The sequence below is a fragment of the Puma concolor genome, chromosome E1 (genome assembly GCF_028749965.1).
Source record: "Puma concolor isolate L17-30 chromosome E1, mPumCon1.1.hap2, whole genome shotgun sequence".
Classification (NCBI taxonomy): Eukaryota; Metazoa; Chordata; class Mammalia; order Carnivora; family Felidae; genus Puma; species Puma concolor.
This window is the reverse complement of record NC_141680.1, coordinates 52068566-52096415: the sequence shown is the minus strand read 5'-3', so window position 1 is coordinate 52096415 and position 27850 is coordinate 52068566. Positions and strand designations below refer to the sequence as shown.

At 49.1% G+C, this 27850-nt stretch overlaps 1 protein-coding gene across 4 annotated transcripts in view; it reads right to left on the bottom strand.

Annotated features, from left to right (window-relative positions):
- The window catches only part of ARSG (arylsulfatase G), a 109820-nt gene that overhangs the window by 57031 nt on the left and 24939 nt on the right, over window positions 1-27850 (bottom strand). For all 4 annotated transcript variants that reach the window (XM_086687840.1, XM_086687841.1, XM_086687843.1 and 1 more), the window contains exon 2: window positions 12397-13131. In XM_086687840.1, the coding sequence (XP_086543966.1) occupies window positions 12397-12614 (218 nt within the window). In that variant the 5' untranslated portion in view covers window positions 12615-13131. The remainder of the gene's footprint in view (window positions 1-12396; window positions 13132-27850) is intronic.

Genomic DNA, 27850 nt, shown 5'->3' with positions numbered 1-27850 from the left:
CTCTCTCTCTGCTCCTTCCCTGCTCACACTCTGTCTCTCTCTCAAAAATAAAGATTTAAAAAAAAAAATTAAAAAGAAGGGGAGAGAGACCAAGAGGAAAACGCCACGTGAAGACACAGACACACAGAGGGAAGGGGGTCACGTGATGACAAAGGCAAGGGTTGGAGTTCTTGCCACAAGTTGAGGAAAGCCTGGGGCTCCCAGAAGCTGGAAGAGGCGAGGAAGGAAATCATCCTAGAACCTGAGGGGGGGGTGGGGCATGGCTCTGTCGGCACCTTCATGCTTCCCTCCCGGCCTCCGGAACTGTGAGAGAATACATTCCTGTTGTTTTATTTTTTTAATTTAATTTTCTTTAAAAAAAAATTTTTTTTTTTAATTTTTTTTTTTCAACGTTTATTTATTTTTGGGACAGAGAGAGACAGAGCATGAACGGGGGAGGGGCAGAGAGAGAGGGAGACACAGAATCGGAAACAGGCTCCAGGCTCTGAGCCATCAGCCCAGAGCCTGACGCGGGGCTCGAACTCACGGACTGCGAGATCGTGACCTGGCTGAAGTTGGACGCTTAACCGACTGCGCCACCCAGGCGCCCCTAAAAAAAAAATTTTTTTTAATGTTTATTTATTTTTGAGACAGAGAGAGACAGAGCATGAACAGGGGAGGGGCAGAGAGAGAGAGGGAGACACAGAATCCCAAACAGGCTCCAGGATCTGAGCCATCAACACAGAGCCCGATGCGGGGCTCGAACTCACGGACCGCGAGATCATGACCTGAGCCGAAGTCGGACGCTCAACCGACTGAGCCACCCAGGCGCCCCTTTAATTTAATTTTCTAAATGTCTATTCGTTTTTTGAGAGAGGGAGGGAGGGCGTGGTTGGGGGAGGGGCAAAGACAGAGTGGGGCACAGAGGATCCGAAACAGGCTCTGTGGCGACAGCAGTGAGCCCTGGGTGGGGCTCGAACTCCCGAACCGTGAGATCATGACCTGAGCGACTGAGCCACCCAGGCGCCCCAAATTCCTGTTGTTTTAAGCCGTCCGGTTTGTCGCACTTGGTTATGGCCACGCCAGGACGTGAATACATCACCCCACGAAGCCCCGGGACGTCTGGCATCCCTCCCCGCCTCACGTCCCACACGCACCTCTCCAACCCAGCACCTCGACTTCCTGCGCCTCGGCCCAGAGAGCCTGCCCCGTCCTCCTGCCCGTCCACATGCCCACCTATCCTCCGCGAGCCGGCGCTGGCACCATTTTGCCTCCCCCACCCCACCCCCGGAAGGATGAGCCTGGACTTCGACTTCCGGAGCCCGTGAAACTTCCTTGCGGCCTTTTCATGTCTGAACGTAGATGTTCGTCTAACAGCGTCTGTGCCCCACACCCCACCCACCCCACCATGGGCACAAGACCCTGCCGTGGGCTAAGCAGAGTAACACCACCTCTCGTCCCTCATCCTCGAGGACCATGACCCAGGCAGGGCTAGTCAGAATCCAACCTGGAACTTTCTGAACCAGACAGTAAGGAATAGCTCTCTCGTTCCCTTTGAACCTCAAACCATGAGAACAGAGGCAAGAGCCACATCTCCCATCATATGGAGGAGCCTGGAAGAATCTACCCGTTGGCTCAGAAGCCCAGCACAAGACAGAATCTCTGCAGAGGTTAAGTTGATGAGCGAAAGCTATGCCCCTTATGTGCGTGGGCCGGCTGAGCAGTGTTGCTGCCTCTTATGACCAGAGAGTCCTGGCTATCACAGTGTGGGTGTAATAGGATAGGAGCCCAGAATATTCCAGTGAGCAACATGAAGCCCTGCCCTCCAGTTGCCCAAAGTTCAGGAAGGGAGGTGGATAATCCCAGCGTGCGAGAGAGCTCTGTGAACACTAGGCACAGGGTGTTCCGAAAGCACACAAGGAGGGCGTACACGTGTGCCGGTGAAGCGAGTGCGTCTCAAAAGAAGCCACGTGTGTGCTGAGGCTTAAAGTATAAATAGGCGTTAACTTTGTTTACGTGTGTCTTATCGTAATAAAAATAGCTGCTGTTTATCAAGCGACTGCCACCCTAATCATATTACGTATATTAGTTCAAATCACTAGGATTCCCCGTTTTACAGATAAGGGAGGTGAGGCAGAGAGAGTTTAAGTCGCTTCCCAAGACCATACGGCTGGCATTGAGGGGGGATGCACCGTGCCCAGTCCAATCACCGTGCCGTACGGAAGACTGTAGACCCCTATATTTGGGAAATGACAGAGCTAGAACTTCAACCCGGGCCTGCCCACCCAAAATCCCATGCTCTTTCAAGTCCCTTTCCATCCGAGAGAAGGCTGGCTGGAGCTGGGCCAATCCAGAGGTTGGTAAGGAAAACGCAGAGGGAATTACCTTTGGCTAGGTGACTAGTCTTGGGCTACGGAGGTCCCGGGACTCAGCCCTGGTGGTGCCGGCCCCAGGAGCCTGACTCACACCCATGCAAACCATGCGAGCCTAAGAGAGACATCAGAATGCCTGTCTCCCAACTGACTGCCAGGGGTCAGCTCAGGAACCAAAGCGTCAGTGTGGTCAACAAGCTTTCTTCTTGGGCATGAATTGCAGGGGAAATCAGAATGCAAAGCTTGTCTTGATGAGTGTGGAGTTAATTAATGCTAAGAGAATTCCAATGGACCATGGAAAAAATCCTTCAGACTGAGCTTTGTCAGTGGGTCTGGGAGGCAAGGGGGCTTTGTTGCCCACCGTCGTCTTCTTCCCTGGCGCTATGGACTGAACGTTTGTGTTGAGGCTCCAACCTCTAACAGGGTGGTATTTGCAAGTCAGGGCTTTGGGAGGTAACTGGGTTTAGATGAGGTCTGGAGGGTAGAGCTTCTATGATAGGATCAGTGTCTTCATAAAGACGAGGAAGACCCCAGAGGGCTCCCTCCCCTCCATGTGAGACACAGTGAGAAGGTGGCCATCTGCCAGCCAGGAAGAGGGTCCTCGGCAGAACCCGACCACGCTGGCTATCTGATCTCGGAATTCACGGCCTCCAGGACTGTGAAAAATAATTCCTACTGTTTAAGCCACCCAGTCCATTATATTTGTTACACAGCCTCACTGACCAGTACACGTGGGCAGAGCCAGAAACACATCGTCTAAATGCTGTCCCTGCCCGCCTGTCCTTAACAGCTGTCCTGGGGATGGTGTCTCCTCGAGCACGCAACACCACCCTCGCAGGAACGGCTGTCGCGCGTTTCTACTGCAAACAGAACTTCGAGTCCACCCCTCCCCCCTCCCCCAGACCGTAGGTTCCGTGAGGACAGGGTTAGAGCTGCAAGACCGGCCCCAAGCGGGGTGCCTTGGAGGCGTGGAGCCACTCCAGCAACATCTGGTGAGTGAGTAGACAAAACTGGAAGAGGTCACCTGGCTGGGAAAAAATACCTTCCCCCAGTTTTCACAAAATCCCTTAAGCTGATGCTTGTTAGGGTTCAATTCTTTCCTCGCAGCTCAACTCTCAGAAACAATCTTATCTCCTCTCTTTCCAAGTCTTTAGAGCCCTGACCGTACCCTCGCCTCCTAAAAGAGCCAACAACATCCCTGGCGGCCCAGTGAACTGACCTGCACGTCACTTTCCCCTCTGCCAGCCTCTGTCTCCACGTGGCAGAGACCAATTAATAAGCGATAAAATGGTCTTGCTATTTGGAAAGCCTCTTTTGTTGTTCCCCAAATCTATCTGGGCAGGCTCAGGCCAGTTCACCAACAGGGGTCCTAATTAAAGTCTGAAAATACCTTGTAAAGGAAAGCTGGAAATACAGAGCCAGACATTACAGCAGCCTGTTAACGGGAAAATCAACGCAAATTAAGACACAGCCAGACAGAAGCCAAAGCAACTTGCCATTGCATAAATTACGCGTATTAGAATCAGAAAACGTTAGGGCTGGAAACACGGCCACGAAAGCCCTGGAGAGACAGAACATGGCGAAGTTAAGCGTGTCCAGCCTTCATCTGTGAGGAATTTAAGATAGACAATGAGGCCTTCTGCACTCACTCTCTAAATGGCTGTGTACCTGGAATAAAGGCTATCTTTGCTCCATTCATAATTTAAAGTCTTGGAGGCAGAAATAGGTTTTAAAAATTATTTGTTGTGGCCTTTGTGCGTAGAGGGATGGGGCGGGAGGTGGAACCCAGAAAAACACCAGCGCAGCTCTCGACCTCCATGTGACCTTCTGTTAAATGGGAAGAGCGACTAGTCAGCTCTTCAGAAAGTCATCAGGGGGGGTCACTGGGGTAATGGATATGCAGGCCCTTTGTAAACTATGAGCAAATGTGGCAGCAAAGAGTAAACTTGGTGTGTTTTGTTTACTTTTCCATCCTTCCATCCTTCCTTCCGTCCTACCTTCTATCCTTCCTTCCTTCCTTCCTTCCTTCCTTCCTTCCTTCCTTCCATCCACTCATATTCTTGTTCTTTCCAAAAACAGGTTCCCAGCAGCCGAGCATGGTATGATCCTTGGCGATTTCCCCCTTTCCTTTTCACATTCTTGTTGTGGATATGCACGCATGCACGCTCAAGGAAGGACACACACAAGGCACGAGACAAGATGCACACACAAGCCAGCATCTCGCGCCTCCTGGATCGGACACTGCTCCCCACACTCATGACCCTGGGCCGTGCCATTCTGGAGGTTCCTGCAATCTGCCCCCTGCCTCCCCAGCTGCCAGTGTGGGCCACTCCCCAGCAAGCTGGAGCAATCCAGCTCAAATGCAGGCTGAGGACTTCAGTCCTCAGGGCCCCCACTGCCTCCAGGACCAAGTCTGAACACTAGAACGTGCATATGAGGCCTTTCGCTGATGGGCACGTCCGTTGGTCCAGCCTCACGTTCCCAGCCACTGGAATGGCAGCCCCAGAAGAGCGAGGGCGTCTGGTTGTCTGGATCATGGATGCATTCCCAGCACCTAGGACAGGGCCTGAGGGAGCCTCTAGGAATATTTGTCCAGTGAAAGGGCACTTTTCAGTTCTGAGCCTTTGCTCACGTTTTCCCCTCTGCCTACAACACGCTTTCCTCTCCCTTCATCCGGCTAATTCCTACTCATCTTTAACGTCTCAACAGTGAGATCCTTTCTCCAGTACCTCTTGGCTTCCCTCTGGAGAAATGGCCTCTCTCTTCCTGCAGCCCCTCAGGACTATCTTTAACATGCTTCTGGCCCTGGGCTCTACCGTCCAAAAGGCAAGAAGCCCCAGCATGGACCTTTTTCATTCCTGATTGTCACCAAGGGATAAGTAAGGTGCTAATTCCATCCCAGAAGAGTCCAATTCAGTTCCATCCAATCTAGGTTATTAAAGCCCCGGGACAAGGGGTGGGAGGTGTGGGGTTCCTGCTCGCAGTACATTTCCTTTCTGTATTCTAATACTTTTTAAAAATAATTTTTTAAGTTTATTTATTTTGTGAGGTGGGGGGAGGGGGGGGCAGGGTCGGGTAGAGAGACGGAGAGGGAGAGAGAAAATCCTAAGCAGGCTCTGCACTGTCAGCACAGAGCCCCATGCAGGGCTCGAACTCACAAACCTGGAGACCATGACCTGAGCCGAAACCAAGTGTTGGACACTTAACTGACTGAGCCACCCAGGTGCCCCTTCTCCCCTCATCCCCCGGTCACCTTCTGCATTCTAAAGGCTGCTTTTCTTGTCTTACCCCCGCCCCCCGGCTGGAAGACTCTTAGGGCGCAGCATTTGTCCTATGACCTGCTCTGACCAGAGTCCTTGTCAAACGAAGTAGGCGGGAGACTTAAAAGGTAACAGCCGCTGGACAGGCAATTTTGAACTCACAGTTGGCACCAGGGCCACACTGGTTAATATTTCAGTTGGTTTTCTCTAAGATTGAGTGCTACCTAGATGATGGTGCTCCTACGTGTCCCCATCTATTAAAGCCACGGGGCCCAACGCTGCAGGACCTTTCCTGTAGGCTTCACCGTGGCCCAGTTGGTAGGTGGGCATTGCCTGACTTTACGTCCACTGGACCTACTTACCCAAGGGCAAAGATATAAAATTGTCTGTCTCGTGTCGCTGAGCAAATTTCTCGAAGTTCGTGGCGAAGGTCATAGGACAAGAGGTTTTCTTCCTCAACCCAGGGTCTGAATGACTGTTTGGGGGGTGGAGATAAAGCTGGAAGGGATTACACGGTGGGGTTGGAATCTTTCTCTTATTAATAGAAGTCTCACTCAGAATGTTCTTTCTACCCTAGCTCTCATGAAGACCTCATTACCATCCCCTGCAGCTGTGAGTGCCAGCCTGGCTCCCGGCTTCCCTGGGATTGCTGCAAAACCCCAAAGGCAGCAGGATAGTTGGCGGGGAGGAGTGGGGGGGCAGGGGGGGAAGACCCAAAACATAACAGCGTGGATGATGAATGTCTGCAAAAAGCCAGTGTGAGAACAGAAATCACACGAGGCGTTTGACTGAATTGACACATCAATTCATCCCTCACCCAGGCCCTTTCTAGAAACAGACCGAAGCCCCTGGGAGCCCCTGACCTTCCAGTGGTGAATATTGATCTTTGACTCCTAGCTAAGCCACTGTCTTTACTCAGCAGCAGCAATGACTCGACTCAGGTGAGACAGGGGGCAGCGATGGACTGAAGCGGGCGGGGAAAAGATCAAGGCGCAAAAGCAACGGACCGCAGGTCGATTTGCATAAGTGAATGGACGCGCTCTGTCAACCCCGCTTCTGAGCCAGCCCGGGAGACCCGCCAAGTGAGCGGCCACTATCTGGGCTTTGCTGGCTGGGCCCACTTCCCCCAAGAGACGCACAGGTCACGACCGCGCAGGTGCTCATACCCGGGTCTGGACACCCGAAGGCAGGGCTGGAATCAAGTCACCAGTCAGGAGACGGAGGCGAGTTACCGCTCACTCTCAGGATGATCAAGAAATAGTTGCTGGCTCATCCCAAGGTGAAGCCAGCGCTGGCCTTGCGCGGGCCTGCGGTGAGGCGAGAACCATGCTAGTGATGCGTGGTCAAGGTTATTCACTGGGTTCTCATACTGATTTAAACGATTCAGCTTATTTTCAGAGTTAACTCTCTGCCAGAAGAGCTGGAGGAGAGGCCGATGAAATACATTTTTTTTTTAAATCTCCTTTTTAAAGTGTGAGTGACTCCTTCCTCTAGCCCACAAGGCAATGCAAGTTGCCTCGGTCTCCCTTTGCCTAGCCGTTTGAAAGGTTTACATTTTAGCTGATTACGGAAGTCCCTGGCCTTTTCATTTGAATTCCAACATTTTCCTTGAATTCCAGCATTTTCCTTGGGTTATCTTATCCTCGTCAGACTTTCAAACGTTCAACAGTACTGCTCGGCTCAGATTTGCACGGGACGGTGACGAAATGCCCAGCCCACCAGGTCAAGGGCAAAAGGTATTGTCTGCTGAAACTACTGACAGGTGCAGGGGGCCCAGCTGCCCCACGGGGCACACATGGGCCGTCACTCAACACTAGTCGGCAATGTCCTCTGATAAAGAGACGTTTGCTGCTTTCTGGTGACTTTCGTTTTTTGTTTTTTGGGTTTTTTTTCTTTTTCTTTCTCACAAATAAATTATTTATCATTGTTTTTAACATGGTGGGTCTGCAAACTAGAAAATCCACTGCCCACATGTTAGAAAGCGGCTAAAATAGTCAAACACGCGTCACTTCTCTCCGGGCCTCAGTTTCCCCCTATGCGATACGCGGCGAGGATGCTCTTTGACCTGAGCTGCCATAAACGAGATGGTTCCTCTATAAACCTTACGATGGTGGGTTTCAGGCCACAGTCCCTCATCATCCTCTACGTAAATGGAAGTTAGGAAACCTGCAAAGGAAGCAAAGTTGAGGCACTATCAGTTCTGCCTTTCTGCCCCCAGGGAACCCCGCCATTCTGTAGCAATGATGACATCACAGTTATGTTGTGAATGGTGCCCAACCTGTCCACAAATTTGGCAAATCGCATCTACCATAACCAAGTGGGAAGAAAAAAAAAAAACAAAAAACACTACTGGCGTGTGCTGGAAGGGAAATGTTACGGAGACATTGAAGTGTTGCCTGGGGGACGTGGTCTAGGAATGAACAGAATCGAGCAGATCCCCAGAGGGCAGCCAAGTGGGGGCAAGTGGCTTGACCTTGACTTCCTCACCTGTGAAAGAAGAGAAACATCAGGTGGTGGCCAGAATTAGATGGGGTGAAGCGCAGAGCCTGGCGCCTCGCATTGGCTGTTACTACAGCTGCTGTGTTTGAGTCAAATACAGACATCGGCTCAGTGTATACGATCCACATAGAGATGAACAGGGACTTATCTGTGTCTGGAACCCACTCTTTCCATGATTTATCATTTAGACCGTTCACTAGGCAGGGTAGCCAATTCACATCGACAATTCAAATGCATATTATTTCTAATCCCAATACCAAAAATAACCATAGTTAACATCTATCTATGTCTATTGCGTGCCAAGCTCTGTGCTAACTGCCTACCTGGATGACTTGATTTAATCCCTACACCATCCTATGAGGTGGGTGTGGCCACCCCATTAACAGAAGAGGAAAGCAAAGCTCTGAGGGTCCAGAGTCATACAGACAGAAAGTAGTAGAGTTGGGATTTGAACCCAAGCCATCTGGCTCCAGAGGCTAACCCCTTCCCTTCCCCTCCACTCTCCTCTCTCTTTTTTTTTTTTTTTTTTTGAGAGAGAGAGAGCACAAGCAGGGGAGAGAGGCAGAGAGAGTCAGAGAATCGCAAGCAGTCTCCACACCCAGTGCAGAGCCCAACACGGGGTTCCATCCTGATCCTATAACAGCGAGATCATGACTGCAGCCAAAATCAAGAGTTGGACGCCCACTCAACTGAGCCACCCGGGCGCCCCCAGAGCCCGACTTCTTAAGCAGGATGTTCAATCTTCAAAGCAACAATCTTTTATCGAAAACCTGCTACATTACAGACTATGTTAGGAGCAGAGATAAAAATCTATGCAGTTGAGCTCCCTGCTCTGGGTGGAAAAGCATCCCCCCCCCGCCCCCCCACACACAAATTTCATGTCAATCTAGAACTTGGGAATATGACCTTATGTGGAAAGAGGGCCTTTGCAGATGTCATCAAGTTGAGGTGAGGTCATACTGGATTAGGATGGGCCTGAGGGCCAGTGGCTGGTGGCCTCATGAGAAGAGGGGGATATAGACAGGCACGTGGGGAGAGTGCCGCGGGACAGTGGAGGCACGGAAAGGAGTGACGAACCACAAACCGAGGAGGCCAAGGATCGCCTGCGGCCACCAGAAGCGAGGAGGGAGGCATGGAACCCATGCTCCCCCAGAGCTTCCAGAAGGAACCAGCCCTGCCGTCACCTTGATTCAGGACTTCTAGCCTTCTGAACTGTGAGAGAGTAGATGTGAGTGGCTTTAAGCCACACAGTTGATAGTGATTTGTTGTGGGAGTCCTAGGAAACAATACCCCAAGGAAAAAAGAGGCTTTCTCTAGTCACCCATAGACCCTGTTTGGCAATAGGGCTTCTTGTCTGAAAGTCATGGTTCCCCACCGGCCGTGAGTAGGCAGGGGGAGAAGCCAGTGATGAATCAATCCGCGGCCTCACAGGAAGCCTGCTTTCCTGTCAACAAGGCACAGAGAGAAAAGCTGCCCACGTCGGGCCAGAGGGCCGTCCGCTCGGCCCCTGTCACAAGGCTCAAATGGGGAGGGTATTTTCATAAAGGGAGGAAAAAAAAGGAGAGCCCGCCGAGCTGTGTTTGCATCTGGTTTCTGCTCAGGAGGACAGCATGCCTGCAGTGACAGCTCATAAGGAGAATGCCGAGGCCTCAGAAATCTCGATGCAAATAAGGGGCCAGATATTTCCCCACAGACCCACTAAAAGCAGAAGCTCTCGAGGATTTGGCAATCTGGTTCCCTTTGAAATCTGGTAAATGCTATGGATTAAATCTCTCCAGGAAAAAAAAAAAAATCCAACATGCAAAATTTGGGGTGACATTTCAAGATATCCTGAACTTCTTTTTTTTGTTAATTTTATAAATATTTACTTTTTGAGAGAGAGAGAGATTGAACACAAGTGGGGGAGGGGCAGAGGGAGGGAGACACAGAATCGGAAGCAGGCTCCAGGCTCCGAGATGTCAGCACAGAGCCTGATGAGGGGCTCGAACCCACGAACCGCAAGATCATGACCTAAGCCAAAGTCGGATCCTTAACTGACTGAGCCACCCAGGTGCCCTGAACTTTTTTTTTTCATTTTTTTTTTGTTTGGAGAGAGACAGAGACAGAGAGAAAGCAGGGGAGGGGCAGAGAGAGAGAGAGAGGGAAACAGAATCCAAAGCAGGCTCCAGGCTCTGAGCTGTCAGCCCAGAGCCCAACACAGGGCTCGAACCCACGAACCCTGAGATCATGACCTGAGCCGAAGTCAGATGCTTAACCAATTGAGCCACCCAGATGCCCTGGTAGCTTGAACTTCTAAAGCCCATTCACTGATGAACAATTATTTCTAAACTGTCTACGATGTACCAGGCACTGTGCTCTGGGCTAGGAATACCAGAGAGGAAGAAGAGAAAAGGCATTTTTCTTCCCGAAGGCCAGAGCTAGAAGTGGGCGGGGGGGGGGGGGGGGGGGTGCATGTATGAATTTCCTGTGGCCGCCACAAATGACCAGAAACTGGAGGCTGAAAATGACGGGAATGTGTTCTGTGACGGTTCAAGAGGCTGGAAGTCTGAAACCAAGATGGAGGCTCACAAAGAGAAGCTGTCCTGAGCCCCCGCCTGGCTTCTCGTGGCGGCTGGTGGCCCCGGGAGTTCTTGGCTTGCAGACCCAACACGGTTCCCTGACCGTGTCTTCCCATCACCTCTTCTGGGTGTCTCTCTGTGTCCTCTCCTCTTCTTGTAAGGACACAAGTCATTGGATTTGGGACCCACCCTCAGTGGAGGGTGGTGTCATTAAGGCCCACAATAAATTACATTTGCCAAGTCCCTGTTTCCAAATGGGGTCCTGTGCTGAGGTTCCAGGTGAACATGAATTGGGGGGGCATGTTATTCAACCCAACACAGGGGGTGACACAGGTAAGCGATCACCACAAGAGCAGCAAGGGAGTTGGCGGAGGACCCATGCAGCATCCAAGAAAGCTTTCCCCAGGACCTCATGAGGCACTGGGGATCCAGATGGTGAGCAGAAACTAACTAAGCAGAGGAAGCGGAAAGTAAACCAGGAAGATGGAATCACACAGGTAAGGTCCAGACAGAAGGAGGCAGCAGGTGCACAGAGGGGCCGCGCAGAAAGCCAGTGTGGAAGACGGGCTGGTCTTAGAAGCTGCTGTCCAGAGTTTGGATTGTATCCCTGGGGCCACAAAATGCCTATCAAGGACTGGAAACAGACGAGTGTTTCTAGAAATTTCCCTTTGGCTGAGGTGAGGTGGATGGACTGCAGTGGGTGAGACCAGGTGCAGGGACCCCAAGGGTCCGTGTCTCTGGGGAAGCTCCAGGCCCGAGGATACAAGTGGCTCAAATTCTGTGCAGATGCCCCACACATTGTCCTAACCAGTTAGCTGGAATGATTCCCACTGAACTGAACAGAGGGGTTTAACGTAGCACAAGCAGGATCTGAGCTGGACAGTCGGACTGCTGTCAGCCCAAGATGAACACGCAAAGTCTGAATGCCCTGGGCACCTGGTTGGCTCAGTCTGTCGAGATCCGACTTTGGGCTCAGGTCATGATCTCGAGGTCTGTGGGTTCAGACCCACATCAGGCTCTGTGCTGACAGCTCAGAGCCTGGAGCCTGCTTTGACTTCTGTGTCTCCCTCTCTCTCTGCCCCTCCCCTGCTCACACTCTGTCTCTCTCTCGCTCTCTCTCTCTTTCTCTCTCAAAAATAAACATTAAAAAATTTTTAATAAAATAAAACTCTGAACGCTCAAATACGTGTTCTCTTTCCAAGCAGGCAAGGAGCTTATGAACATCCCAACCCACTGAGATGCACATGCCCTTCTCTTTTATGGTCCCTTGGAGTTAAGTTCCTCTAAGACGTGTACCAGTAAGTCCCATCTGCTCACAGATAAGTCCTCTCAACTTCGTGTGCTCGACTCCTCGCTCTTCAAAGGTCACCTTCTCTCTGGAGCCCCCAAGGCTAGGTTCCACACCCTCCCTGAAGAGTCCAAAACTGCCTGAAGCAGGCTCAGGTTCTAGACCTCAATGCCTACTCTCCTTTTAACTTGTCTCCTCCCCCAGAATACAGGCCCAAGAGGTATCTTGTTTACCTCTGTACTCGCAGCCCCCTGCCCCTCCCCCCCCACACACCCTGAGTGTTATCAGACAGATGAATGGATGGATTTCTTCCAGATGCCGCACTGGCTTCAAACCAAATGAATCAATCAATTCGCTAAATCCACACGGAGCCATCGATTGCTCAAGTGCTTTATGCTGCCCCCTCCCGCGGCCAAGAGCCAGCCATCCTCAAGACTCACCTCATTCCTTCTGCAGCCATCTCATCAAGGTTGGCAGTGTCCTTCGTTTCTGCCCAGTTTGCTCCCAGGTCACCCCACCCCATGTCATCTGCCAAAATGATCACAAAATTCGGCTTCTGGCCTCTTGTGTCCCCGCTGCAGCAAAAATCCACGAGAGGATAAAGACATCCCAGGAAAGTCACCCCCACGAAGAGAACCTTTAGAAAAAGCCAGCCCATGGTGGGCAGGGGAGGGCAATGACTGTCTGTGGGCCACGGCTGAGGATTTTTCCAAGAGCTTCCTTCTGCTCACTTAAGGTGCAGGGAGTCTCTGGAGAAGCAGTGGTGGAGTCTGCAAGGAGATACTGGTTGTGGGGGTCGTGTTGGTGGGGTGCCTAGAAGGACGCTGGGGCTGCGGAAATGAGGCCCCCACCTGGCATCCTAATTCAAGACAGTCAGGAAATTCGCAACCTCGAATTTGGTTTGCCCCCTGCGGCTCCGAGAGACGACCAGCCGCGTGCGGCAATCAGATACCCGTGTCAGTGATGGCTCTTTGGCCACTTAAAAAACGACCCCTCTGTGCCCGGGGACGTTAGGGCCACAGCACAAGCTTTGCATCTGTTCGGGACTCCAGCTGGTGAGAGCAGGATAAATTCTCACATCTGCAGAACACCTGGACGTTCTAGAAGCCGCAGTCAGCCTTGAATGGGTTTCTCAGTTCCAGATGGTGGAGGGCTTCATGTTTCTGTCAGGTTTCCTGAAAGAACAAAAATTGACAAGAAAACAGAGTTAAACTGCCAGTGCAGCTGTGTTTTACTCAGTAGCTTAGGAAATAATCTCTTTTCCATGCCAACAGATGTTTTCCTTCTGATTCGAATATGCAACTGGTTCATCAGTTTCCCCACCTGAGAAATCATGATGACAGTGATATTTGCAACGGACCTACAATCACAAGGTTGGTAACGGCATTATAGATGGTGTCACTCAACCCATTCACCGTATGGATGGGAACACTGAGGTCCACGGCCCTGGGACAGGCAAAGACTAGCACCCAACTCTGCCAAAGCCCAGTTGCTCCCCCACTCTCACCCCACCATGCTTCTCTGATTCCCAAGAAATTCCCAAACTAATTATGACCTTATCAAACCCACTGAAAATTCTAGAAGAGTGAAACCTTCGTTTCCAAGACATGATTCTTTCTAAGAGTCATGCTGTCAACTAATATATCTCTATAAAATTCTTTTTTTAAATTTTTTTTAATGTTTATTTATTTTTGAGAGAGAGAGAGAGTGCACTCGTGCATGGGCGGGGGAGGGGCAGAGACAGAGAGGGAGACACAGAATCCGAAACAGGCTCCAGGCCGTGTGCTGACAGCTCAGAGCCTGATGCGGGGCTCGAACTCAGGAACGGGGAGATCCTGACCTGAGCCAAAGTCAGACACTTAACCGACTGAGCCACCCAGGTGCCCCTGAATTTTATAATTCTTGATGGAAATTAATTTGAGAAAAAAAGAAACATAAAGATATTAATGGTGTTGTTATCTAGGTGGAGAATATATGGGTACTTAACAGTAGAACTTTCGATTTTGCTAGTGGAAATCTTTCACCATAAAATGTCAGGAAAACATTTCAAACAAATTTAATGGAAATTGTCCCTTTATATCTCGACAATGTAATTTTTAATAAGAAACTCTAAAGACATGCTCAATCAGGGTTTCTCACACTTAGATGTACACACAAATCAGCTATAGAACTTATCAAATACAGCTCCCAGGGGACGCCTATGTTCCGAGCCCTTAAATCACACTTTGAGTAACAAGATGCTCAGAAATAAAAACATCCTGGGGTGCCTGGGTGGCTCAGTCAGTTAAGCATCCAACTCTTGATCTTGGCTCAGGTCATGATTTCATGGTTCATGAGTTCGAGCCCCGCATCGGGCTCTGCCCTGCTTGGGATTCTGTCTGTCCTTCTCTCTGGCCCTCTTCTGTTTGCGCTTTCTCTCTCTCAAAATAAATAAATAAAGTTAAAAAACTAAAACAAAACAAAACAAAAACCATCATGATTCTTGTCCAAGAAGAAAACTAACCTCACTGGAGACGCTTAACCTACCGGAGAGAATTCAGCTTCAGTGGACAAGCACAAAAGCAAAATATCAGGTTGAACTTTGAAAAAACAGGAACTGAGGGTTATATTTTCAAGTGCCACTTGCAAATGGGAACCATAGAATAAAAACCGTATCACCCCCCTTTCACCTGAAAGCCCTAAATTTATGAGGCTACTAAGGAGGCACAGACTTGAACTTCTGGACCGAATGAAAGCATGTTGGACACCCAAGCCACTGGGAGTGTTAGAGCTAGAGAACCAATCTGTAACACATAAAGATGCTGCCGGGGCTGGGGTTATGGTGGATGTGATTCGCACTTATGTGTCCCTGCCCTTGCGGAAAGAATGTACAGAGCCAGCCAGCCACCCCAACTGCCCACCCCAGTGGATCGGGGAGGGGACGGGTTGGAGATATGTAAGTTCTGGAAGACCCAGATAAACTCAAAAGGATGGGAAGATACATACTTAACCAAAATAAAAGGGAAAGTTTAAGTAAACAGTCATGGTCATCTGGAGGCCAATGAATCAATTGTTCAGAAATGCGAATTCTTCTGTTTTCCAAAAGGAGAGTTATTCTTTCAAACTCAATTAGATTCAACCAATATTTGTTGATCTTGAGGCCCCAAAGACTTCTCCCTTTCTAGAAGAAGAAAGAGCTCTTGCACAAGGAGGGTGCCCAACAAACACTTATTGACCTGCTGCTAGATTCCCAGCCTCATTCTACTGGCTTCTGACCATGAGCAACAATCATAGAAGGCTTTTCTTCTTAAAGCTACTTAGCTTGGAACTCTAGAGTGGCCTCATTCTTCGTCAGTAATCCATTTTGGAATGACCCAACACCAAGGACTTCAGGGGAAAAAAATTCACTTAAGAAAAAAGCTAAAATTAAGGTGGGAACATAAATAAACAGATTGTTTTTCTTAACAGTTCCACGATAAAACATTCCTTTGAGGATTTCCAAAGAGAATCATTCGTACTTAAAAATTTCACTGAATGGAAATAAGCTAATTTAGCCAGTACACCATTGCATTATCCTTCACGCCCATACCTCCAGGGAGATATTTAATCTTTTCCCCATTTATTTATTTATTTATTTAAACTACAGTGAAAAGGCAAACCGGAGATTCAAAGAATGGACCTGAGGCCATGGACTTTGATTAAGACCCAAGCTGACAGGGGCGCCTGGGTGGCTCAGTCGGTTAAGTGTCCGACTTCGGCTCAGGTCATGATCTCACAGTTTGTGAGTTCGAGCCCCACGTCGGGCTCTGTGCTGACAGCTCAGAGCCTGGAAACTGTTTCAGATTCTGTGTCTCTTTCTCTCTCTGCCCCTCCCCTGCTCATGCTCTGTCTCTGTCGCAAAAATAAATAAAAACATTACAAAAAAAAAAAAAAAGACCCAAGCTGACATTATGGAAAACAGGATGGCATTTCCTCAAAAAATTAAAAATAGAATGACCATATGATCCAGCAATCCCACTTCTGGGGTATATATCCAGAGAAATGAAATCACTATCATGAAGGGAGATCGGCACCCAGTGTTTACTGCCACGTTATTCACAGCAGCCGAGATATGGAAACAATCTAAGTGTCTGTGGGTGGATGACAAAAGAAAATGTACTGCATATATAATATACACGCAATGGAATATTATTCAGCCTTTAAAAAGAAGGCTTGTGGAAAAGAAGCAACAACTTCTAAACTGGGAGACATTATGCGGAGTGAGAGAAGCCAGGCAGCAGCGAGACAAACACTGTGAAAGAAACGCCGCGTGGTCTCGCTTCTATTCGAAATGTAGAAAAGTCAAACACATAGAAGCAAAGGGTAGAATGGTGGTTGCCAGGGGCTGGGGTGGGGGTAGACGGATAAACAGGACGATACTGGTCAAAGAGGACAAACTTTCAGTGATGCAATGTGAACAGCTTTGGGGGATCCATTGTATGGCATAGCGATGACGATTAATCATACTCTGTTGCATACTTGAAATTCGCTAACAGGGTCGATCTTAAATGTCTCACCACAAGAAATTTAAAACGTACGTAACCGCGTGAGGTGAGGCATGTGTTTATTAGATTTTTGGAAATCGTTTCAGACTGTATCCGCACATCAAAACATCACACTGTATACGGTAAACCTGTACAAGGTTTATTTGTCTGTTCTACCTCGATGAACTTGGGGGAAGCATCCTTGGGCTCCGAGCTGATCTGAGGTTGCTTCCCCAGCTTGCTTTATGCATCACCCTCCCCCCTCTCCGAAGGGAGAGTGGACACAGGCAAGGAGCATGTCTATGGGCTAAGGAAGCAATGGGGAGTCTTCGGCAAATAGAGCATCCCGTCCTTCCTCCACTGGGCTGGAAGGAACTTGACCACCTTCCTCAACAGACCCCACAGGGAAGGCCCCCCTGCTCCATCCAAGCAGAACAAACTGGGATAGACCCCTGCTGAGCACAAGCATGAGCACTGCCCGTGCCTCAATGTTCCTCAGGCAGCGACAGAGTGAACTTGAGTTGCCAATGGGCTTTGCAGGGACTTGTGTTTTCCTCCACGACCCCTACCGTAAAGCAAGGCTTCTGGGTCTGCAAAGCCTGGCCTCCCTTCAAGTTCCGGGCTCCCTTGTGGGAAAGCGAGCAGGGCTCGTGAGCGGTGAAATGACCACAGGCAAGCTGCCGGCTAGAAGGGCTGAGAATGGAATGGAATGAGGCAACCTGAAGATGGGCTTTGCGGTGTAGCGGTGTCTGAATATCAGGGCTGGAAGTCCGTCACCTGACCTGGCTCCCTGAGGGCCTCCCTGTGGCCAAGCAGCCTGCTGGAGGGCCTTGAAAACAGCTGAAATAACAAGAAGGTCGGGCAGACCTTTCTGGCAGAGGGCTCTGTTGGTTTTCCAGAGACAAAGCTTCTGATGAGCTGAGGCCAAAAAAGACAAAGGCGCCGGGGGGTGGGGGGGTGGGAGGGGTGGGGGGGGTAGTGTGATCTCTGGCGGTAGAGCACTGTTATTTTACCTGCCAAATCAGAGCATGGTCATGCGCTGGCTGGGGCCGAGAGTCCCAGGGGGATGGCCAGGAGGGGCCTGGGGCACCAGCTGCCCACGTGGAGTCTGAAATGATTCCCCCATGCCTCGCCATCCATCCAGGAAACATGGACCGAGTGACTGGTCTCAGTCTCGGCACTGTGCGTACAGCACAGGAAGGATCACACACGAAAACAAACCCTGCCCTCATGCCACTTACTGTCTTGTGGGGGGAAGAAATGAAACGAGTAAAATGTAAGTGCTGGCGAGAACATCGAGGCGGGATGCGGCTCCTGAGTGTGGGGGGAGCAGGCGCAAAGCCAAAGAGGTCAGGGACAACCTCGTGGAGAAGGTGATCCTTCTGTGAGGCTCTCTCTGCAGGAGGTACAGGAGGAAGCCGTGCGGCTCTGGGAAGTTGTGTCGGAAAGGAATGCCAGGCAGAGAAACCAGGAAGGCCAAGGACCGCCACTTGTGAGCAGCAGCCAAGAAGTCACGGCAAAAACAGTAGAGGGGGGAAGCGTTAAGTTCTGACTTACGGACACCAGAACTCCTCCCCTGCTCTGCTGAGAATAAACCACCGTGCTGCAGGGTGGCAGGTAAGAAAAGAAGCTGAGAAGTCAGGAGTCCGTTGGACCAGGGGAGCCCAGGTAAGAGACAGTGCTCAGGCAAGGCGGGCTCGGAGCCTGGGGAGCAACATCTCGGGGCCCACCTGTGCCCATGGGACTCTAACACTGAGCACCTCCTTAAATTCTGCCTCACCCAAAACCAGGCCCAAGTGGACAGGAAAATCCAGTTACCTCGGTAACAGTTATTCAGGTTATTTAGTGTTTGTGTGTAATAAACATCCTCATGGAGGGGCGCCTAAGCAGCTCGGTCGGTTAAGCGTCTGACTTCAGCTCTCGGTCGTGATCTCATGGTTCCATGAGTTTGAGCCCTATGTAGGGCTCTGTGCTGACAGCTCAGGGCCTGGAGCCTGCTTCGGATTCTGTGTCTCCCTCTCTCTCTGCCCTTCTCCTGCTCACGCTCTGTCTCGCTCTCAAAAATAAATAAACATTAAAAAAAGAAATTGGTTTTAAACACCCTCGTGGGGCCCTTCCTTTGCCCTGAGGCCCTAACATGTCAGTTCGGGGCTGCCCCACATCAGAAAGATTGCTTTCTTAGAGTGTATCTGGGGGTCTCTGTCTTAGCTCAACAGAAGAAGCAAAGGGAATTTTTTTCTGTTTCTTTTTCTTTCAGTTCTAGCGACATGTAATTGACATACAGCACTGCATAAGTTTCAGGTAGGCACACGATGATGTGGCTTCTAAATTATGAAATGATTGCCACAGCAAGTTTAGTTAATACCCATCATTTCATACGGATACAGGAAAAGAGAGAGAGAGAGAGAGAGAAATGTTTTTTTCCTCATGATAAGAATCTTTAGGATCTATTTTCTCAGCAACTTTCAAATATACCAGACAGCACGGTTAACTGTAGTCCTCGAGCTGTACATTATATCCCCAATACTTATTTAATCTTATAACTGGAGTAAGTCAGACCCTATTGTTGGGAGTATTACTTCTGCAGACCCAACAACGCCAGGACACTCATCCACACGGGGCATATGACATCCTGCCTAGCGTTAGCTAGAACCACCTGTTGGAAGTGTCACGGAGGGAAGCCATGTGGCAGGAGCCAATTTGGGAGAGCAGAGGTGGCCTCATGCCATGCCTCTAAAAGCTCAGTAGCCCTGCAGAAATTATATCTGGGTCCTTGAACACATGTCAGAAGAACGGAGAAAGTAGATGGGCCTCTGAATAACATCCCTTCTCTAAAATTCTATCCTCCGCTTGATATCACAAGAAATGCGGTCAGACAGAAAGGATTCAAGGTCGAGTACCTGAAATCCACTCCCTCAATGCACTCCCTGTTTGCTAAACGTTTAAGCTTTCTACAAAGCAGCGTTTACTTATTATTTATTAAACATTTCCTTACGGAAGTTGTCAAACATACAAAAGTTGAGAAACTCGTGCACACCTACCCAGCATCTAGATTTGACAGTTATCAGCACTCGGCCAGCCTGTTCTCATCTGTTCCCCCCACCCCACCCCTACTATTTCCCTTTCTCTCGTTCTTCACATACACTAGACTATTTTGAAACAAACCTCAGATATCCTGTAACTCCATCCAACATGATTTCTTTTTTTGAAGTTTATTTATTTTTTTCAACGTTTTTATTTATTTTTGGGACAGAGAGACAGCATGAACGGGGGAGGGGCAGAGAGGGAGACACAGAATCGGAAACAGGCTCCAGGCTCTGAGCCATCAGCCCAGAGCCTGACGCGGGGCTCGAACTCACGGACCGCGAGATCGTGACCTGGCTGAAGTCGGACGCTTAAGCGACTGCGCCACCCAGGCGCCCCTGAAGTTTATTTATTTTGAGAGAGAGAGAGAAAGCATGAGGGGGTGGGGGTAGTAGGGCAGAGATAGAGGGAGAGAGAGAGAATCCCAAACAGGCTCTGTGCTGCCAGTGCAGAGCCTGATGTGGGACTCAAACCCATGAACCGTGAGATCATGACCCGAGCCGAAACCAAGAGTCGGACGCTTAACTGACTGAGCCACCCAGGCACCTCCAATATTATTTCTACGTGTTTCTCTAAAAGATAAGAATTCTTTTCAAATAGAACTACAATTCTATGAGTAGCCACTTTTTAAAATTAACAATGATGCATTAGGATCCTCAGAACTCCAGTTAATGTTTAAATGTCATCCCTGTCTCACCAATGTTTTATTTATAAAATATATATATATATATATATATATATATATATATATATATATATAAACACTTTTATAATTTTTTTTAAAAATTCTGATCCAGGATCCAAACAAACTCCACCACACAGTGCATTTGGTTCACATGTCTCTTCTCTTTTCATGTATAAGTTCCTCCTTTGTCCTCCCTGCCATATATTTATAAACAAAATTCAGTTGTTTGTCCTGTAAACTTTCTCAATTTTGGATGTGGCTGATTGCACCCCCTGGTGTGATTTAAAATGTCCCCCAAGCCCCTGTTAACTGACTTCTAGACCCAACGGCGAAATCTGATTCAGGTTTGACCTTTTTTTGGGCAGGCCCACCCCCTACGTCTTAGCCTTCTCCCTGTCACGCGAAAACTGACCAGTGGTTTCACCTGTCACATTTTCACGTGTCCCTGTGTCACTTTTGCATGGGAATCGGGAATTTTCTACCAACTTGGATGTGCCAGCTTTCGTGTTTCTGCAGAGTTATCTTTTCCCTGGGTTTGCTCTGCCTGTACGATGAAATACGTGAGATTCTGTAATGGATGGAATGTGTCCTCCCAGAACTGGTATGTTGACGCCCTGACCCCCTCAGTGTGATAAGGGTTGGATGAGGTCATGAGGTGGGGCCCTCCTGATGGGGCTAGTGTCCTACTAAGAAGAGACCAGAGAGAGAGCTTGGTCTTTCTCTCTGACAGGTGAAGACACAGCAAGAAGGTGGCCTTCTACAAGCCAGGAATAGAGCCCTCGCCAGGCATCCAATTGGTCAGCACCTTGATCAAAGACTTCCCAGCCTCCAGAACTGTGACAAATAAAGTTCTGCTGTTTACGACTCCCAGGCTGCGGTGTTTTATTATGCAGCCCAAGCCAACTGATACAGATTCCAGCTAAGCTCCAACCCAGAACCTCTGAGGCTAAGGGAGAGGCACAGGAAGGAGAGGGAAAAGCCAAAACCTGGGGGGATAATGCTCAATCCAGTAAAGCGGTCACTCGGCAAATTTGCCTTTTGGGAAATTGATTTGGGGCATGTGGTGACCTGTTTCCGGAAGGACGTGTGTCCAGGATTCAGAATTGTCATTTCCTAGCTGTGTGATCTTGGATAAGTATTAAAAAAAAAAAAAAATTGCCCCTTGCCTCAGTTTACCCACTTACCTGAAAAAGAGAGCTACAGTAAACTTTCTTCACCTCAGACATGACGGGAGGATGAAACAATCAAACACAAGTGCCTGCTCTCAGCTCAGAAACACTGGCTATCGTTATTCTGTCTGTCTGTTGTGTTGAGGATAAAGAGATAACAAATATGAGAACACGTTGAAAAAGTACTATACACGCCCAAAGCATTATTAAAATTAATATTAAGCAAAACTGTTCTGAGTGTCGATGGTGAAATCCGGACTCCCTGCAGCTATTGGCTGTCTTTGTCATAACCACTTGCCAGCATTCTCTGCGGGTAGATCCTGGAGCCACAAACACCACGGTCACAAGCCACGCCAAAGGGAAAAGCGAAGAGTCCGTCTGGTTTGTGAACTCGAAGCTCCAAACTCCGGTTCCTTGTCACACAGTTGCACGGCTGGTTGTCTGTGCCATTTTGGCTATGAGTTAGGTCCCTCTGCCTGGGCAGACTCTGGTGACAGTCGTCACGGCCTTTGGAACACCCTACCTAGCAGCCAATCTGGTTTTAGACAGTTTAAACAGTATGAGGCCAAGTTGAGATGCAGAGTGGATGTGAGGGAAATCTCCCCTTGGATGCCAACTGCAAGTTGGCAAGTGTGAGTTACGTGTTAAAATCAGAAACATCCACAAGAATGATTTGCCCCAGACCCTTGGCTTGGGGCTCCAGCAAGAAAAGCCGTAAGTCTGTGCATAGGTCTAGACTGTAAGGCACACAAGGGCAGGAATATCTATGTATTTTACGCACTGCATGATCCTGGTACCTCGCCCGGAGGGAGTTCGATCAATACTGGCCGGATGAATGCACCTCACAGGATCCGACTGTGGCCAAGCCTGCTCTGTCCCGCCCGCAGAGCTCAGCCCTGTCTCTTCACTTCCCTAACCTCACATGGCCTTTCTGAGTTCCCCTTCCTCTGAGGTCCTGCCTCAAAAGCACACTTGTTGAAATCCTGCTTTAGGTAACAATCACACGTGTCCTGTCTTCTGAACTAGACAGTAAACACTCGGAGAGGAGGGACCACATTCTCTGGGGTGTGGTTCTGTGGCCCAGGAAACAACTGCATTCATCAGGGCTCGTGCGTAGGCTGTAATGAGCAGAGGCTGCCTGGATGGAGAGCCAGTGGCCGGGGGAAGGTGGGATGGACGCTCCCCGTCCCCAGTCCCACCATGGACCCCGGCTAAGCATGTGGGCTCCCCTAAGGAGGGCCAGAACCCTCCACCGACCACAACCACGGCCAGGGTCCCCTCCTGGCCCCCTGTTCGTACACAGCCTAGACCAGCCTTCCAGCTTCCATGCACCGTCCCCGACCCCCTAGCCATCTGGAAATGACCAGATGCACTGCTCCGAAAGGGTTAAAATCAAAGCTTAACACTGCGTATTGTTCCAGAGAGCAGCAGGACAGGCTGAGCATGTTTAGACAAGAAGGGGGGAGAGCCAGCATCTCCCTTTAGGCCAGAAACATAGCAGGAGAAGCAGGTTTTTATTCCTTGGCCTTGAGCGACATGATGGGTGGGGCACCCTCAACAACTGTGCACAGAAAGCCTGATTTAATCGGGGCCAAACCCAGTGGTCCTACACGCTTTCCAGCATGGCCGATTAGATTTCGTGACCCACATCTGTGTCTTCAACTTTTGACAGGACATAGATTTATTCCTGAAAGCAATGGGATGAAAATCACTTTGCTCTGGCAATTCTGATTTTTTGTTTTGGGTTCAGTACTCTTGCAACAGGCTTGAGAGAGTTTTGAGAGGATGGCAAAACTATAGGACCCATAAACTATCAAGACTGAGAAGTCTAGGGATGAATATCAGTGTTGAAATCAGGTAAAATTCACTCCAGAGCCAAAGAGACGCACCCAGGGATACATCATCAACGAGGCACTAAATGGTAACCGCCATAGAGGCCAGATCACCAGAGGCAAAGGTGGGGAGGTGACCTTCCCATCCTCAAACCCAGCACCTCCTGCTGTTTATCCTTCCTCCTCCCTCCCCCCTTGCCAGTCCTTGTAAGGTCTTTCCTGGTTCTAGGCCTCTCTGGTCTCCCACCAAGAGTCAGGGAAACCCATCGCGAGCCAAGCACAGCACTAAGCTGCTAAGCCCCTTACACACGTTAACTCAGTTAACCTAGCTCCACAGCACTAAGCCCCCCACGTGACCGCCCTATGCAGTGAGTACTGTTATCCCCCTTCACAGATAAGCAGTCTGAGGTAGACCGAGGTTAAGTAATTTGCCCCAGTAAGGTGACACCACTAGTGAGAACAGAGCTGGGGTTCAAGGTCAGGCTCCAGAGCCCACACCCACGTGCATTTTTACATTTGTACTTCTCAACTATACAGCCCCTACCTGGCCTCCCAGGGCTCGCTGTGGTGACTCTCGGGTTTGTTCTATCTCTTCGGGGAGAACTTACCCATGAGGGCAGGGACCACATCCTCCTTGTGCTCCTACGAACATAGATCATACTCAGTGGCCTGCAAATTCTTTTGCTTGGGTAACCTCTAAGAGAATTTGGAAAACAATAAATCCCCTCCGGATCAGTCAGCTTGGGCCACCAGAACAAAATCCCACAGACTGCGTGGCTTAAACCGTAGAAATTCATTTTCTCATAGTTCTAGGGGCTGGCAGTCTGGGATCAAGATGCCAACAAGGTGGGTTTAGGGCTCTCTTCCTGGTTTGCAGACAGCTGCCTTCTCTCCGTGTCCTCCCCAGGCCTTTCTCTCTCCCTCTTTGAAGGCCCCACCGTCAAGCCCCCGTCTAAACCTAATTCCTCCCAAAGGCCCATCTCGAAAAACCATCGCATTGGAAGTTAGGGCTTCAATATATGAATTTAGCGGGGGCGGAGGGCATAAGGGGCCCACACACTTTCAGTCCATACCAACCTCGTGCAGTTTTTAAATTCCGTCCAATGTTTCATCGTAGCCGCAAAAGATATTGTTTCAGTTGTATCTGTAAATGTTGACTTTTACAGTAAAACTATTTTAAACCACTCTTTTTAACTGTATCCGGTGTAATATAAATGTCAGAGTCATCTGAAAACCATCACCATTCATTTAAAAATTACATGAGTTGATGAGGCACCTCGGTGCCTTGGTTAAGTGTCTGACTCTTGATTTTGGTTCAGGTCGTGATCTCACAGTTTCGTGAGTTCGAGCCCCACGTCGGGCTCTGCATGGACCTGCTTGGAATCCTCTCTCTTTCTCTCTCTCTCAAAATAAATAAACTTCTTTAAAAATTACAAAAAATACATGAGAACATTTCTCATGAGGTCAGAAACTTTCTATCATTTCTTTTTTCCTTTTTTTTTCAAAACTGTATTTTCATTCTACATCAACACAATATACTTATAGATTCAAAAGTACTTAATCACCTTATCCTATGTCTCTGAACACAGACTTTGGGTATAAATTGAAATGTTGTGTTTTATGCCTCAAGTGTAAAAAAAAAAATCCCTTTTGGGTCGAATGATGATCATAATTACTCCTATAAGTGATCATTTATAATCAAAGAAAAAACATTGTGCATTTGGACAAGTTATTACTACCGCAAAAGCATCTTTATGAGATGGACTGGGGGGATGGGACATATTGACTTGACGAAAGAGGCCTCCCTGACACAGTATTTCAATATTCACCGCAGAGCCGTTTTCAGCTGGAAAAGTGCACCCTAGTGGGATCCTGGCTCTGGTTACGAAGGAGAAGTCAGCCGTGCAAGGCTCACGGAGCACCAGGCCTGCCCCACAGTGGGTTCTCACACAAATGGGCTTTAGGAAAGAGCTCATGTTCTGAAGCTGATTGCAGCAAAACCGTCCGTGCCTCAGGCCCCTTGGCAAATCTTCAAACCCCCTCAGGAGCCCACATTCCCATTAGCGGGGCCCTGCCTCGCCTTCAAACCATTAGATGTGAGGTGGGGGGAGGCTCCACAAACCACCAGATGAACCCAACACATCTAGCTGGAGTTCCTCCAAGGAAGTTTCTCTGGGGTTCTCTGCCGTCTGGAGGAGCAGTCAAGTTTTAAAGCAAGAATTTGCTTCAGTCAAATTACACAGGGGGTTCCCCCCTCCCCCCCCCCCCCCCCCCCCGCCAGCCAGCACAGGCCCTCGGGTGAGATAATGGGGTGGTGGTGCAGAGACAGGAAGAGAGACAGTGGATGGACGGGCGACCAAGACCTCCCACAGAAGCCCCCTCGAATCCTCTCTGAGCTCCAGACAAGATTCCTTTCAATCTCCTTACCCAAGTTTAAGTTCTCACGGGCTGGTAAATGCAGTGAGCTTATTTGCAAGCCAGGGTCATATCTGCCTAGCAACCCAACGTGAAGAGTAGAAGGGCTACGAACGTAGACGGAGAACAGGCTGGCCAACTCTGCACAAAGGAATCTGTTCTCATGCAAATGACCCGGAGCAAGATGGCTAGCAAGAGAGAGCACAGAGGAGAGGCTCAGGAGCCAATTTATTTCCCCCAGAAGATGTTGAGGGACTTTTTTAAAGGGCATCATCACAGCCTTGCCCACTGTAAATGAAGGACCAGAGGGGCTCTGCTGCTCCTTGGCTTACAGCAGACACAACAGAAGAGGCTAAAAGGGAAGCTGAACCCTTAACTTAATATCCTGATTTTTCTGGTTCTGTACTCCAGACTCCAAGGGTTCTTTTGTTTGTATTTAGAACCAAACAGAGTTAGTTTTGTTTGGGGGGGTTTGATTAGCATGGCAATGCTGTGCTTTCCCTCTCTCTGCTATCCCTGGAAGAGTGAGGGGGGAAAAAAAAAAAAGCAAGGGTTTTCACGCTTGGTCTCACTAGGAAAGGGAACGAGGTGAAGCCAGCCTCTAACCAGGGCATGCAAAAGTCATTGGTTTGTGGCTGGCAAGACTGGGCAGAGATTTCCAGCTCCTCTTCTCTGTTACCCAAATGCAGGTAGCAAATATCGTCTTTGGTGAGCTTTAGTTGCAGAAAAGGGCCAGTGTGTGTCTATATTGTGAAACCTCGGATGAATCCCTCCAGTGCTGTGTGCCTCAACTTTCCTCATCTGCAAAATGGGCATGGTAAGGATCAACTGCAGAATGTTACTGATGGGTTAAAGTTAGATCACATGTGTGGCACTTAATACAGCGCTGGGAACAAAGCAAACATACGAAAAAATTGACAACAGGTCTAACTAATATTAGTAAAATAATAGTAATGTATTATTGTTGTCGTGATTGTTATCATTGTAGTTACGCCTCTCCAACAGCCAGTGCGTTCACTCTGGTCAAATACTCAGATGTGAGTTTCTCGGTCATTCATTCATAACCAGAGCTTTTGGTATGATTTGCCTAATATTTTAACCTATTTTTAAAATTTTATTTATTTTGAGGGGCACTTGCGTGGCCCAGTTGGTTAAGAGTCCGACTTTGGCTCAGCTCATGATCTCATGGCTCATGAGTTTGAGCCTACGTCTCTATGTCTCTCTCTCTGTCCCTCCCTCACTTGTGCTCTCTCTCTCTCTCTCTCAGAGCGAGTGGGGGATGGACAGAGAGAGAAAGAGAGAGAGAATCCCATTGCTTAATGTTTTAAATCAAGAAACTGAAGCACCGGGAACTTTCTGGACTTGATTAGAACCACTCGGTAATAAATAATGGGCTACCTCCATAGGTTCCCAAGACCCAATACAGTAGATGCTGTGCCATAGTGAATATGACAGTTCCATACTAAAAACAGTGACAGGTCCTAACACACTGTAAGGACATTTCATTTTAGTGGTTAAAATGTTCGTTTTAGTGATTAAAATCAGTTTTGAACATCATCACGTGTGGATTCTTCGAACAACTCGACAAACAGATGGCTTGGTATACTGGAGTCAGCCATCAGACTTGGTAAGCCATAAATAATAACAATAATAATAACGGGTACTGAGGGCTCACCATATGTCAGTCACTTTGATCCACACTTCACAGGAATCATAAATTAAACCCTTCAATCCTGGGAATACCACTATTGATCCCATTTTATAGATTCGAGAAATTGACGCCCCTAGAAGTTAAGTTACTTTCCCACAAGGTTGCGAAGCGAATCAGTTGCCCCTGGCTGTGCGTTACTGGCCAAAACAGGGCGCTTCACAGGAACACACCTGCTCCCCACCTACCCCACGCCAGACCTTGTACCGGTACAGAATGGCATTTAACGCAGTCGACCCTATCCCCAAACCAGGAGAGAAATCAGGCACCCACTGCAAACGGATTTTTACTAAAACTCAAATCGCTGACTCCTCCCGGTGGCGACCCCGCGTGCACGCGCCCCCAAAGTAGGCTCTCTTGAGTTTCTGACATCAGAACCACATTCTCGAACCCCAAAAGGAGGAAGCAGCCCGTACCAAAGTCGGCAGGGAAATGCAGAGAATAAGGCCTTTGCTTCCGAGCAGGTCTCCAATCAGCCCTGGTAAGTGAGGTGCAGACC